The 15292-nt window shown below is 43.6% G+C and overlaps 2 protein-coding genes across 9 annotated transcripts in view; both read left to right on the forward strand.

Annotated features, from left to right (window-relative positions):
• LOC135219389 (methyltransferase-like protein 22) overlaps nucleotides 1-15292 on the forward strand; it is a 603918-nt gene that overhangs the window by 100392 nt on the left and 488234 nt on the right. The window lies entirely within an intron of this gene.
• Nucleotides 1-15292, forward strand: part of LOC135219388 (protein CREG1-like) — a 103679-nt gene that overhangs the window by 37189 nt on the left and 51198 nt on the right. The window contains 1 exon segment of the mRNA XM_064256119.1: nucleotides 1810-1918. Within this exon segment, the coding sequence (XP_064112189.1) occupies nucleotides 1810-1918 (109 nt within the window).

Below are 15292 nucleotides of genomic sequence, written 5' to 3' on the forward strand. Positions count from 1 at the left end.
CTGCTTGATGCCGAATCAGATGACCCTTCTCTTGCACCGCTGAAGAGCCAGCTAGCAGAGTTCCTGGGTATCGTCAGGAAAGCTCCAGTGGGAGTTCCCTCTAAGATGACCAACGACATTTCACCGGTTTCTTCGGAGGACGAGGATGAGGAGGGTCAAGACTCAGCTTGGTTGTCTGCTTACAATGCCTTACTTTCTTTTCTTTTTGGAGAGCTATCCAGGGTTCTTCACTTCTCCTACTCTGGTGACTCCTTCTTCCTCGCTCCTGATGTCGAAGAGTCAGTGGGCGTCAGCTGGAAATAGCTCAGAACAGTACATTGTGTTCCTACATTGGAGATTTTCTGGCGAAGAGCGAGGACCCATCGAATCCATGGCCTCACTCTTTTGTGATAAAGAACATAACGGACATAGTGGGACCAGAAGAAGTGGAGTATATATTATGTCCTGTCAGAGCCATCAGATACTATCTGCATAGGACGGAGAGTATAAGAGGAAGTTCAAACTGTCTTGTGTTTGAGGAGAAATCCCTTTTGTCCTCTCTCCAAAAATACTATTTATTCTTCCTGAGAAGCCTGATTCTGGAAGCTCATGTGCAAGTCCAAGATGAAACTCTTTAACACATTGAAAGAGAAGGCTCATGAAATTCGTGCAGTGGTGACTTCCTTAACTTTTAGACATGATATGTCTATATCCTCCATCCTGCAAATGATGTTTTGGAGGTCAAAATCAGTGTTTTCTTCACATTATCTGAAGGATATAGAATCTCTTTTTGAGAACTGTAATAGGTTGGGGTTGTCTATAGCTGGCATGGTGTTGGGAGAGGAAGCATAGGGGGACCTCTCCCTCTACTATCTCCGTGCCTTGTATGTTAAGGTTATCAAGTTTTATTGGAAGCCTTGGGGCACAATGTACCTGGAGTACCCTCTAGTAGTTTTTGATGGTTAGTGGTGTGATTTTTTTCTTATTTTTTAGTGTAGGTGACAGCCTTTTGTATTGGTTGTCTGGTCTCTGCTCAGGGCAAGGGCAAACTGGTGTTTATTTTGTTAACCATAGGTGAACCTCCCTGGTTGCAAAATCCCACTAAGGTAGGAGTGACAGCCCTGGCCATTACTGCCACAATTTGATACAGGTGATGAAAGTGCTGACGAGAGGTAGTATTCTCCTGCAGCTGCTCTCACCAGGTGAGGTACTGCAAGCATTTTTGTCATGTGAGCATATTATTGTTTCTAAATCAATAACTTAACTTAGAAATTATATCTGTCCATTTATCACCTTTCTTGGAATGTGGATTCAGCTATGTAATTGTTTTTGGTAAGTCACTTCTGTGAAAATGATAGTTTTTATAATAAAGTTCACATATACTTACCAAACAATTACATAATCAGAGCCCTCCCTCCTCCCCACAGATGGACGTTGGGCTCAACGAATTGACAAGTTAGTTCAGCAGTACCAGGTGTTCCCGAAAGTGGGCGGGTCTCTTTGTCACCTGCACTAATGACAGCAGCGCTGCTGCTGCCAATTGATTTGAATTTTCAACTGCTAGCTAAGAGAGCTTACAGCTATGTAATTGTTTGTGTAAGAATATGTGAAATTTTATTTTATTATATGAAAATATATATATATTTTTTTTCATTCTTACTCCTGCATAAAAATGTTTTGAAACAAACTTTCTCTAATGCAAGCCATGATCTTTATGTAATTTAACAAATGAAGATATCAAATGAAGAACTATAATTATAAACTAATGATTGGGTGAGTGGAAAGAGGATGTGTCAGACTTTATATTTTATTTACAGTTTTTTTTTTCAGGGTCGCAGGGGTGTACTTGTTGCTTCAGGTGCTCGCAAAACTTATTGGCCTGACCCTCCTCCACATGACCAAGTAGCAAAAGTAGCAAGATACATTGTTCATACTTCAGGTATGTCTTTTGAATTAAATATCTTTATATAAGTAACTTACAAAATAATTACATAGCTATAGTTTCCACTTACATGGCAGCTCTAGATTTAAAAAACGTGGTAGCTTTCTTTTGTTTTGGTGTAGGTAACGACCCTGCCAACTTGGGGAGTAATAGGCACAATGTAGCTAACGAGCTCAATTTGTTTCTGCCAGTTAACGATGATACATGGTTGTTCAGCAGCTCTCAGATTGTGTGGTTCACTGATAGTTGTGATCTTCATTTGGTGAAGTGGTAGCTTCTCATCAGTTTAGTTAACTTCCTGGTTTTGACTACTGACTGTGACTTTTTATCAAATTTCATTAATGTCAGATTCGAGTATGTCTAGTGTCAGATATTGTAAGTAAGGGCTATAAGACCAGGCTTACATCTGCCAAATATGATAGCTGTATTGTTTGCTGTACTTGCTGTGATTAGGTATGTTCACCAGACATTAGTTGCATTGAATGTAAAGATTGGGATTCAGGGAAATGGAAAGTGTTAAATGCACATTTAGAAAAATTACGACGTGACAGACAGAGAAAGGTGCTAGAGCCAAAGCCAGGGCTGCTTCTAGTCAACTTATTTCTCCTAAGGATATTGCTTTACCTGTCCTGTCAACACCTGTAACTGCTTTCTCCCCTATCTCAAGCCCTCCGAATTTTCCTGCTAACTCCGCTCCCTGGGTTCTCATAATTCTGAACCCAATGTCATTGGCAGCCTTGAGTCTCGAGTTGACAAGAGTACTGCTTCCCAAATTGGAGATTCAGTAAGAGTCCTGATGGAAAAGTTTAGTAGTGTTGGTGCAAGTGCAGTGTCTTTAGAGGGGGTGGCTACCAGGTCCACCAATGCTCCTAGAGCCAAGGTCACCCTGCTAAGCTCTCCTTGCTCACTTGGGAGAAAGCAAACTGGCAGTCCAAGGGAGGTCGTTGGGCCTTGCCCACTGGTAGTTGCTTCCTCAAACGAACTCGTTGTCTGTTCCCAGGACTCAAAGGATCGCCAATGAAAAGGCATCCTACTGGATATGCATACATTATCTTCCAATTATTCCTTCTCTTGTGAGACGGAAAGGCATAGTCGGCGTTTTGCGAACGTCTCTAGGCCGTTGAAGAGGCATGGTGCTTCTTTTGATTTATGACTTGCCTCCTCTGTACAAGTGAGCTGTAGAGACGGATTCAAGTCCTCATCTGTCATGCAGTTTTTGGTAATCTCCCACAGTGTCCAAGTGCCCAATGCTTAAGAGTCAGTCATCTGAGCACCAATTAGTGTCTGAACGCCTATTAGTTTCTGAGTGCCTGTTAGTTTCCGAACGCCCATTAGTGTCTGAGCAGCCAGTAGTGTCCGAGTGCTCAATAGTGTCTAAACACCCAGTAGAGTCAGCCGAATGCTGTGTCAGAACGTCCAGTGCCTGAGCAACGAGTGCCTAAGCGCCCAGGGTCCCAGAGTTTGGTGCCTGAGCACCCAGTACATATATATGTCGAACAGACAGTGTTCGAATGTTCACCTGCTCACCGGTGGTCTCCAAATTGCCGATGATGGTTCTTTCCTCTTCCTCAAGGAAAGCTAGGATTGCATTGATACCTGGTTGGCAGCCGAGAGACCTGGTAAAGGCGGTACGTATTCTGCACTCCCCCATTGCATTTGATACGAAAGAAGTATTTGTCATATTCTATTGATGGGTTGCTGTATCTGTCGAGACTCAACACTCCCCCCTTGGAGTGCATGGTGCCAGTGGCTTGGTCTTTTCATCGCATGCTGATGAATAAGTCGGTCTGGAAGATAGATGTAGTCCCATTAGGATCACATTGTCTTTCTTCCTTTGGATCATTGCCAACAGGTCCTTGGAATACTTTTTCCTTGGACCTATGGTGGATGGTCAACAAGTTGTGTTTGCTTCCCTGGCTCCTTCAAGAGGGCAAGTTGCATCTTGCCTATGGTGTGTAGTTCTAGAGGTAAAAAGGATGCAAAAGTGGCTGGTCTCTCCTTCCCCCTCGTCGTCCTTCTACTTCTTTTCCTTCGGGTTGAGAATAGAACTCAAACTTAAATTTGCTTGTGGGGCATTTGATGCATTAAACCTATAAATAGTCTATACTTTCTATTTTTCTTGTCATAATCATAGAAGCAATCCTGCTCCTTCCTCTAGCAAGAGGAGGAAGGAGACACAGGCAATAAGAGAGGAACGTCTTGTATCTTTGCCTTAATGCCTCCAACTCTTTATATTCTTCACTGCCTTTTTCATATGAGTTACAAAAAGGCTCGGAGGTCTGACTTTTGGTCTTGCAGTTCTTATACTCGATCAGTGTGTCAGAGGCAGGGCACTCTTCTCTCTTTCGACCAGGAGGAGTAACCCAGGTGTGCTGAACTCTAATCAGTTTTAGAGAATCACTCAGGTTCCTCTCTCCAATCAGTGAGTCTTCCTATTGTAAAGGAGCTAGGGTTTGTATATTGTGTAGGAACAAATAACAATTTTTGAAAGGAAAGTGTATTTTTCCCAGCTATACAAACCTGAGGTCCTTTACACTAATTGCCCACCTAATGCCACCCTTCAATCTGAAATCTGGGCTGAAAGGCAAATTGGGAATGTCTATATCCGGGCAGTAACTGCCTAACCACCTTGTTCATGAATTTTAATAGCCGTGGTCCAGCTTTGCTGTAAGTAATGCCTATTGTAAAGGACCTCAGGTTTTTATAGTTAGGAAAAATATAATTAACTTTTAAAAATTGTGATACTTGGTACTGCACATGTGTGAAGATAATCTACTAGAAGGGAATTTTACTTTTCGTTACCAAGCTGACACGTACATACATGTACAATACTTTGTACACCGCTTACAGGCCCTTTCCACAATAATTTATACATTTAATAGTATGCATAGTATTTCTGGTAATGTGCCAATGATTGAGCCATTCTTGTTGAAGTGTGTATTCACACAAGTACAGTCAAAGCTTGGTTTTCCACGCCTCTCTTTTTGTACAGTTCGGTTTTCATAGATTTTTCTACAAAATTTTGTTTCGGTTATCCTACATTTTCTTGGTTTTCGTACACTTAGAGACGCTCCATCCATGGCCCAGTGTGTGTGACGGGGCCCCATATCAAGCACGCAAACAAAGCCTCCTGTCTTCTCTCATGACCCATTCTGGCTTTGTTTCTTGCTGAACAACCTTCTCTGACCACATGTGTTTGTTGTGTTTTGTGCTAATTTTGCAGTGAAAACCTATTGGAAAGTAGCCATCATGGGGGCCAAAGAAAGTTGCAAGTGCCACCCCTTCAGTGAAAAAGACCAGGAGTAAGATTGATTTTAAGAAAGAACTTGTAGCAAAGTATGAAAGTTGCACATGTAGCTGCTCTTGCTAGGATGTATGGCAAGTCAGTGTACGTACACCATGGGAGGCTGCGAGTTCTGATAAACATGCCACCGAAGAATTTGATGGTTAATTCAAAGGATATCTTGAGGCTGAAGGATTTCCTCCCACAACAGGCCTTCAATTATGATGAGACAGGCCTGCTTTGGGAAAAAATGCCAAAATGGACCTACATCTTGCAGGAGGAAAGTTCACTGCAAGGGCACAAGCCCTGTGAAGGATAGGCTAACACCCTGGTCTGTGGAAAATTCCAGTGGGGATTTCAAAGTGAAGCCCCTGCAGATGTTATCACTCTGAAACTCCCTGTATGTTTAGAAAAAAAACAGTGTGATAAAGAATAAATTGCCAGTGATGTGGAAGGCCTTCAAAAAGGCATGGGTTACAAGGCAAATTTTCATTGAGTGGGCAAATGAAGTCTTTGACCCAAGTGTGAAAAAAATACCACAACAAAAATCAGTTGCCCCCCCCCTCAAGTGCCTCCTGGTAATGGACAATGCTCCTGCACATCCTCCTGGCTTGGGAGACCAGTTGTTAAGACTTTTTTAAATTCATCACTGTCAAGTTCTTGCCCCCTAATACCACTCCTCTCCACCAGCTCTTGGACCAGCAAATCATCTTGAACTTCAAGAAACTGTACACGAAGGCATTATTCCAAAGATGCTTTGAAGTGACCTCAGACACTGAATTGACCCTAAGAGAGTTCTGGAAGGATCATTTTAATATCTTAATTGTATAAGTCTTATAGATAAGGATTGTCAGGGAGTGACTTCCAGGACAGTAAACTGCTTGGAGAAATTGTTGGCCAGAGTGTTACCTCGAGAAGGATTTAGAAGGGGGATTTCAGGCTGACCCTGATGACCCTACACCTTTTGTGGAGTCTATTGTGTCTCAGGCGAAGTCCTTGGGCTTGGATGTGAGTCACCAGTGGATGCCCACAGGGAAGCAGCAAACCACTGAGGAGCTGCAAAGACCTTCAGCAGGAACAGCAACAGACAGCAGATGAGGAATCTGGGGAGGAGGAAGAAGAGAGAGGAGATAATGTGCTTGCTTCAGTGATTAAAGAAATGTTTTCGAAGTGTGAATGAATGTAAAAAAAAACTTTGTTGAGACTCACCATCCTAATAAAGGCATTGCAATCTGTGTCTAACATGTTAATGACAACACTTTGTTTTGTACCATTTCAGGCAGATATTGAAGAGACGTCAAAAACAAGATGTCTCTGGCAGTTTTGTTATTTGGCAGGGCTCCAGTGACTCTCAAGCTGGTCCTAGTGCCAGTGAAAAATAATGTGGCAAAGTAATCTCAGACCAAGCCGCTAAAAAATGTAAAGAGGTAACCCCAGATAGGTTCATGATACCTGAAGTCCTTTTGAGGGGAATTCCCTTGCCAAACAGTAACCTCTCTTCTCCCTCTCCCCTCTACTCCATCTTTCATACGCTAACAAGAGTCTTTTCCATAAAGGGAAGAGTGATGTTAAATGTTCATTATTCATTTCATTATCCATTTATATTTATTTCTCATTGTTTTCTGTATGTTAACCCTTAAACGACTAATGGACGTATTTTTACGTCACATTTTTTGTCTCTTGGGTTCCGACCGGACGTAATTTACGTCGACATACAAAAAGTTTTTTTAAAAATTCGCGGAAAAAATACTTATAGGCCTACCAGCCCAAAAACTTTTGAATCAGGGCATCTTAGGGGATGCTGGGAGTTCACGGATCAAGGTGTTGTTTTGTTTACAATCGCTACGCAGGCGCGCAAGCGCGAATTTCTTTCTTATCGCACTAAGAAGTATCAGTGACACATCTCGGAAATTATTTCGTCACTTTGACATAATTTTTGCACCATTTTTAATTAGCCGTTACATGAATTATTATATATGAAAATGTGCGCAATTTCATGTAGAATACAACAACAAAAAATACTCATGATTTTAGTTTGAAATATTTTCATATACAAAACAATAAGTGCCAAAATTGCAACCTTAGGTCAACTTTGACTCTACCGAAATGGTCGAAAAACGCAATTGTAAGCTAAAAATCTTATATTCTAGTAATATTCAATCATTTACTTCATTTTTGCAACATATTGGAAGTCTCTAGCACAATATTTTGATTTATGGTGAATTTATGAAAAAACCTTTTTTCCTTACATCCGCGCGGTAACTCTTCTGAAAAAATCTCACATGCGATTGTTGTAATGTTGCACCAGTTTTAAAGTAGCCGTTACATAAAGTTTTATATATGGAAATGTGCGCAATTTCATGCACAATACAACTAAAACAACCCATAGTTGTAGCTTTTATCATTTTTGTGAAATATTTTCATATAAATAATGATGTGCCAAAATTTCAACCTTCAGTCACCTTTGAATTTACCAAAATGGTCGAAAAACACAATTGTAAGCTAAAACTCTTATATTCTAGTAATATTCAATCATTTACCTTCATTTTACAACAAATTGGAAGTCTCTAGCACAATATTTTGATTTATGGTGAATTTATGAAAAACATTTTCCTTACGTCCGCGCGGTAAACTCTTCTGAAAAATCTGAAATTTTTTTGTCCGATTGTCGTAATGTTTGCACCGTTTTATATTAGCCGTTACATAAAGTTTTTATATATGAAAATGTGCGCAATTTCAATGTAGAATACAACCAAAAACAACCCATGGTTGTAGCTTTTAACAGTTTTGAAATATTTTCATATAAATAACGATAAGTGCCAAAATTTCAACCTTCGGTCAACTTTGACTCACCGAAATGGTCGAAAACCGCAATTGTAAGTTAAAACTCTTACATTCTAGTAATATTCAATCATTTACTTCATTTTGTTTTGCAACAAATTGGAAGTCTCTAGCACAATATTTCAATTTTAAACATCTAACTCACCTGGTAGTTATAGACATAGCTCACGTCCCTGACGTCACAGCAGAATTTTAAAAACTCGCAGCAATCGCCGATTGTGTAGTCAGGTGTACCACCTGTGCGCCCTCTACCCAGGTACCTGAAACCATTCCAACTATTCCTCAGATCTTCCCTGCCGCCTTAGCGGTGACATCGTTGGAATTTCGCTCGTTTGGCCCGTGTTTTTTTTTCGCAGCTTATTTGGTGAAGTACACCTTTGGCTTGGCTTTGGCGCTGCTTTTTTTTTTTTTTTTTGGATTTGCTTTGGATTTCTCTTGACCCTTTTAAATATTGTTGGTTTGACTCTTGCTTGTTTGATCTCTTTTGGATTTTTCAACATGTGACTCTTCTTCGATTGTGAGAATGTGTGTGAGAGGATGTAAGACTTGGCTTGCTAAAGCCTCGTTAGATCCACATTCGGTTTGTATGAAATGTAGAGGCAAGAGTTGTGAGATGGATGATAGATGTGATGAATGTTTAGATTTACCTGAGAATAAGTGGATGGAATATCACCGCAATGTGCGAAAGCTTGAAAGGGACAGGATCAGGAGAGCCAAGAGTAGTATGTCTCACTCTTCTAGAGATAGTCAGGGAGTTGACAGTTCTCTCTCCCTTGCCAATGAGCCTATTGATCCTTCTCCCGTAGTGGTATTCCCAGAACCCCCTACTGATACAGGTAATGATCCAACTTTAAAGGACATGATGGCAGCCATTCAAGCCCTTGGTGAAAGGGTAGAATCCCTTGCAGAAGACAGGGAGAAGTTATGGTCGAATGTGAGAGATTTAAGAAACACAAGTGTCAGTGCTAAAATCAGTGCAAGTGCAGTGGAGGGTGTGGCTGCTCGGACCTGTCATGCTCCTAGCCCTAGACCTCTTCCAAGCTCACCAACCCCTGTGAGAAGGAAAGTCGACAGCCGAAGGGAGGCGAGAGGATTTAGCTCCCGAGCGGTCGTCCCCTCGAGCGTACCTGTTGACGTTTCCCAGGACGCTCACCCTCGCCATAGGAAAGGCGAGGTAAAATTGTGCTCTTCTTCGTCGGACGACGGGGCTGGCGTCTTACGTCAGAGTCAAGACCCCTCAAGAGAAAATACAATGTGGAGCAGCGTCGTGAAGTGACGCCTCAGGCCCCAGGATGTAGCCATTTGAGCAGCCCGGAGCGCTTCCCTTCCAGCTCCGATGGTAGCTCTCCTGCTAAATACAGACGTAAATTGTTGCACAGGCGGCTGTCTGGTTTGGTAGGAGACAAAAAGATATCGGACGCTTTTCTGCCTTCGGTGCATGCTCCCCCTCCTCCTTCGGATTGGTACTCGTCCCGGAACGTCTTCCCCAACCCTTATGTGACGTGGAGAGAGAGTTGGATGATGTTGCGGCTTCCCCAGACTGTCCCCAGCAGCAAGAAGCTCCTCAAATAACTTTGCTTCAAGACATGCCTCAGAAACTCTCCTCCCTGATGCAGGTCTGGCAGCCGGCAGCAAAGAATGATGTCAGTAAGCGTCCAGCTCAAGAGGTTCCAAGCGCTGTAAGTCATCCTGAGGAAGCTTTTGACGTGTGTCGCACAGGCGGCAAGCGTCCAGCAGCAAGTGACCTCAAGGTTTGACAGGACAGCAAGCGTCAATAGATTGGACGCCAGACGCCCGAGTAGCTGGACGCCAGGGAGTCATGCGTCAAGAGGTTTGGACGCAGGACGCCGAGCGTCAAGAGTTTGGATGCCAGGACGCCAGGCGTCAGAGGTTTGGATGCCAGGACGCCCGAGTGTCAAGAGTTTTGACTCCAGGGCGCCAGGTGTCAAGAAGATAATAAGGACACGACGACGAGGAAGCAGGACATCGCTACTTCGGTCTTAGGACAATCAGAAGAAGGGGAATGATGATACCCCCCCCCTTCTCCTGTTAATCCCGTAGATGACATTTCCGACAAAGAGGATCGGAAGGAACAGCACCCCTTGTCGGACCTTAAAAGGCTCATGAGGGTCTTTACAGAAGTTTTTCCGGAGAACTTTATTCCGTCTGCCCCTTGTTCCCTGTTTTCAGAATTTACTCTAGGGAAGGCGTCAAAGAAGGCCATATTTTCGAAGATGGTTTTGTCCCGCTCGTCCAAGAGAGTGTTGAAAGTCATGAGGGGATTGGATGGAGACTAAGAAGGACCAAGGAAAGACAGTATTCGGACCACACCTCCTCAAGGAATATTCAGAGCCTTTGAGGTCTTTAACTTCCTGGACTGGACTCTGGGAGCCTTGGGAAAGAAGATAGAGTCTTTCAAAACCGCTGACACTGAAGAGCTGGTACATCTGATGTCATGAATAGACAAGCTCTTAGAGATGGTTCCAACGAGTTAGCGGCGCTTTCTCAGCAGGAATTCATAAGAAAAGAGCCCAAATTTGTTCTTTCCTTGCTAATGGGGTCACACCCATTCAGAAATCAGAACTGCTTATGCGCCTCTTTCCGCACACCTTTTCCCACAAGAGTTTGGTGAAAGAGGTCTCCTCTGCCTTAGCCCAAAAGGTCACGCAGGACTTAATAACGAAAACAGCGAGGAAAGTTCTGCCAGCGAGCTTCATAACACAAAAAGCAAGGAAGAAGCTCCTGTGTCTCGGGTTTCTCAGCCCTTTTTGGGGTAAGGCCTCGTAGAGGTAACACTAGACCTACGGGAAATAGGTCAAAGAAGAGAGGCTGCCCAGACAAGGACGAAAGCAGGGTCTGACGGCATTCTTCTTAGGACAGCGGTAGGAGCCAGACTGTCCAACTTCTGGCTAGTATGGGAGAAGAGAGGAGCAGACCTTTGGTCCATTCAACTGCTCAAGGAGGGGTACAAGAGTCCTTTCCTGAGAAAGGACTCTTGTACCTCCTTTAGCATAAAAACCAATAGGTCTTTCGGCCAGATTACAGAGAGGAATCCAAGCGCAGGCAATACAACAGCAAGTTTCTCTGTTGTTGCAGAAGGAAGCAATAGAGAAGGTTCAAAATCTGGAGTCACCAGGTTTTTTACAATCGATTATTCTGGTTCCCAAGAGCTCGGGGGGATGGAGACCAGTACTGGACGTGAGTGCTTTCAACGTTTTTTTGTACAAAAACAAAGTTCACAATGGAGACAACGAAATCAGTCATAGCAGCAGTCAGACAGGACGACTGGATGGTCTCTTTGGATCTTCAGGATGCGTATTTCACATCCCTATCCACCCGAGCTCCAAGAAGTACCTGAGGTTTGTTTACAAAGAAGAAGTGTTCCAGTTTTTGGGCTCTTTGCTTCGGCCTAAGCACCGCTCCTCAAATTTCCACGAGGCTGATGAACAACGTAGCGGGAATGCTACACACGAGAGGTATCAGGGCCTCACGTATCTGGACGACTGGCTCCTCAGAGCTCCTTCCTACACTCGCTGCCTGGAGGATCTTCAGACAACAATTCGTTTATCAGAGGAACTAGGCCTTCTGGTAAACAAGCAGAAGTCGCAACTGACCCCATCCCAAGAGATCCTGTACCTGGGTATGAGGAGCCAGAATCAGAAAACTTTTTCGGGCTTTTCCATCTGCGTCAAGGACGGAACAAGCCTTAGTAAAACTGCTCAGGACTTCCTAAGGAAACAGACATGCTCTGCGAGGGAATGGATGAGTCTGCTGGGGACCCTTTCCTCGCTAGAGCAGTTTGTCTCCCTGGGAAGACTAAACCTTTGCCCACTTCAGTTCCACCTCAATCGGCACCGAGACAAGGGGAAGGAACTGGAGACAAAGTGCATTCCCATCTCGGAGACGATGAAACGATGTCTACAGTGGTGGAACGACCACGTCAAGCTTCAGGAAGGCCTTTCCCTAAAGCAGAGGAAACCCAGACCTAGTGTTGTTTTCCGACACCTCGGACTCGGTGGGGGTGGGGGCAACACTAGGCCCAAAGTTGGAGGTACTCAGGCTCCTGGACGGAGGACAAGAGAGGTTCCACATAAATCAAAAAGGAGCTGAACTGCAATCTTTTTGGCTCTCAAAGAGTTTGAAAGCTCAGTTCAGAACAGGGTAGTGCAGGTCAACTCCAACAACACGACGGCGTTGGCCTACATCGACAAGCAAGGCGGAACCCACTCCAGGTTCCTATAGGAGACGTTGAGAGAACCCCTTCTCTGGGGGAAAGAGAAGAATGTGAGTTTTAGTCACACGTTTCATTCAAGGGGGGAAAAGGAATGTCAGGGCAGACATTCCTGAGCAGGAAAGGTCAAGTCTTGGCAACGGAATGGCCTCTACATCAGGATGTCTGCAAGAGCTTGTGCGGATTTTAGGGAGGGACCGTCCATGCATAGACCTCTTCGCCACAGCACAAACGAAGAGGCTGGAGACTTACTGTTCTCCACCCATACCAGATCCCAACCCCGAAGCGACTTCATATGTGCGTTCCTCATGGATTTTGGGGTCGCATTTAGAACGTGTACGCTTTCCCTCCTTTCGAGGCACCAGAATGACTCTGTGGTCCCCTTTTTGCCGACAAGAGAATAGGTTCACATATGTACTGATGGTGGTGGACACTCCCAGAAGTCTCCCTTTGAGAGTAGATCTACTCAAACAACCCCACTTGGAAAGGTATCACCAAAACCTCCAAGCTCTACAAGTAACTGCCTTCAGACTATCGAAAAACTCACAAGACCTAGAGGTTTTTCGAAGGAGGCAGCTAGAGCAATCGCAAGAGCAAGGAGGTCATTCACCATTAAGGTATACCAATCCAAGTGGGAGATATTTAGAGGATGGTGCAAGGACAACTCTGTTTTCCTCTTCCAGTACCTCTGTGACCCAGATAGCTGACTTCTTCTTCTTTACCTTAAGAGGAGCCGTAACTTTTCAACCTTGACCATTAAGGGATACAGAAGCTGTTGGCAGCTGTCTTCAGACACAGGAACTTGGACTTGTCTGACAATAAAGATCTGCAAGACCTTCTCAGATCCTTCGAGACCACTAAGGAGAGACTACAGTCCTCACCAGCTTGGAATCTAGACGTAGTCCTGAAGTTTTCTCATGAGTGATAGGTTCGAGCTTTGCATACAAAACATCATTGAAAAGACCTCACCATGAAAACTTTTCTTTGTCAGTTTGGCTACAGCAAAAAGTCAGTGAAAGTTCATGCGCTTCAGCAGCAAAAAACTGTAGGTTTTAGACATGGCAAGGATATTTGCTCTCTACAGCTGGGGTTTCTAGCAAAGAATGAACGCCCATCTCAGCCCTGGCCCAAAAGCGTTTGAGATTCCGAATCTATCGGATATCGCAGGTGAAGAGTTAGAGAGAGTCCTATGTCCGGTAAGAGCTCTTAAGTATTAAAGTATTACCTGGAAAGGACGAAGGATTTATGTGGCAAGTCAGAGGGCGCTTTGGTGCTCGGTTAAAAAGCCCTCTGCAAAATGTCCAAAGAATGCGCTATCCTTTTTATCAGACAATTGGTAAGGGAAGCTCATTTTCTGGGAATGTATTGAGGCGGACCTCAGGCTGCTGAAAGTCAAAAACACACGAGGTTAGGGCGGTAGCAACCTCTTTAGCCTTTAAGCAGAATAGGTCCCTTTAGAGTATCCTTGGACACGGACTTTTTCTGGAGAAGCAAATCAGTGTTTGCCTCGCACTACTTGAAATAAGTGCAAACCCTTTATGAAGACTGCTTACATGCTGGGGCCATTTGTAGCAGCTAATTCAGTAGTAAGAGAAGGGACTATCCCTTGCAACCACATAACCCAATACCCTTTTTCTTTCCTTGGAACTATTGAATTTTTATGGTTGTTTGTGGAGATTGGACGCAGTCTTCCACAATCATTGATTGTCAGTCAGGTGGTCATTTTGTTCCTTGGTAGCGCCCAGAACAAGGGTATTGTAGGAGGTCTAGTCACATAGAGGTTGTACACCTGTTGACAGCTCCTAGAGGTCTTCAGCCCCCTGGGTGGATCGCTGGATCTCTTAAGGAAGACAGACATAATGAGGCAGGATATCATTGAAGTCAGCTTCCTTAACAGGTAGGAACCTTAAGTTGTTTATTACCTTATGTCAATTCCAACGATTATAGCTGTCTCTGACCCGCCACCAAAGGTGCAATCAGCATATATATATATATAACTACCAGGTGAGTTAGATGTTTAAAAATGTTATTTTTCATAATAAAAATAAATTTTTTGAACATATTCCCAACCTGGGGTAGTTTATATATAAATTTAAATTCCCACCCTCCTCCCCTCTAGAGACTAGGCCATGGAAGATCTGAGGAATAGTTGGAATGGTTCCAGGTATACCTGGGTAGAGGGTGCACAGGTGGTACACCTGACTACCCAATCGGCGATTGCCGCGAGTTTTTGAAATTCTGCCATGACGTCAGGGACATAAGCTATATATATACTACCAGGTGAGTATGTTCAAAAATGTATTTTATTATGAAAATAACATTTATGGTGAATTTTTGAAAAAAACTTTTCTGGGCCTAACCTGTGTCGCTCCGTGAAATGATTCCTATAGCACTCGTTTCTAAGGTAGAAATATTGCTAAATATACTAGAGAAAAAAAGCTATATGGTTATGCCAGAGTTTCCTGGCTCGCTCACCCTTATTTAGTTTGGGTGTCGGTATGGAAACTGGGGCATGTGTAACCACTATCAGAGGTCCCCTCGCCATTTAGTCTCTTCCTTTCTCAATATCCCTCGTCTACAGAGGAGCCGTTCCAGGCCATCTACTGCCCGCCACTGCTACAACTAGCGTCTTGTTTACCATTCCTTTCGATAGCACTGCTAACACCACACGTGTTGTGTTTTTGAGCTGTGTTATTCTTTGTGAATTCACCCTTTTATTATCATGGCTAAACGTTCAAGAATCTGCTGCATTGAAGTTGAGTACTGCTATTAATGTTTTTGAATCATGTTTTAAGGTAGCGATGGGCTGTATAAAACATTTTGATTTTGGTTATATGTATGAGCGGGAGTCCGCATGACGCCGCTCCCAGGCAGCCATTTCGCGCATCGCTACCCGCATATATTTACGCTCATGTCGACACCAAATTGGTCTCCCATACCAAATTGGGAGGTCGCTTCTTTTTTTTTAGATAGATTATCATTTCCTCAGATATTATTCATAGATGTTTTGCATTTT

The sequence above is a fragment of the Macrobrachium nipponense genome, chromosome 1 (assembly GCF_015104395.2).
Source record: "Macrobrachium nipponense isolate FS-2020 chromosome 1, ASM1510439v2, whole genome shotgun sequence".
Taxonomy (NCBI): domain Eukaryota; kingdom Metazoa; phylum Arthropoda; class Malacostraca; order Decapoda; family Palaemonidae; genus Macrobrachium; species Macrobrachium nipponense.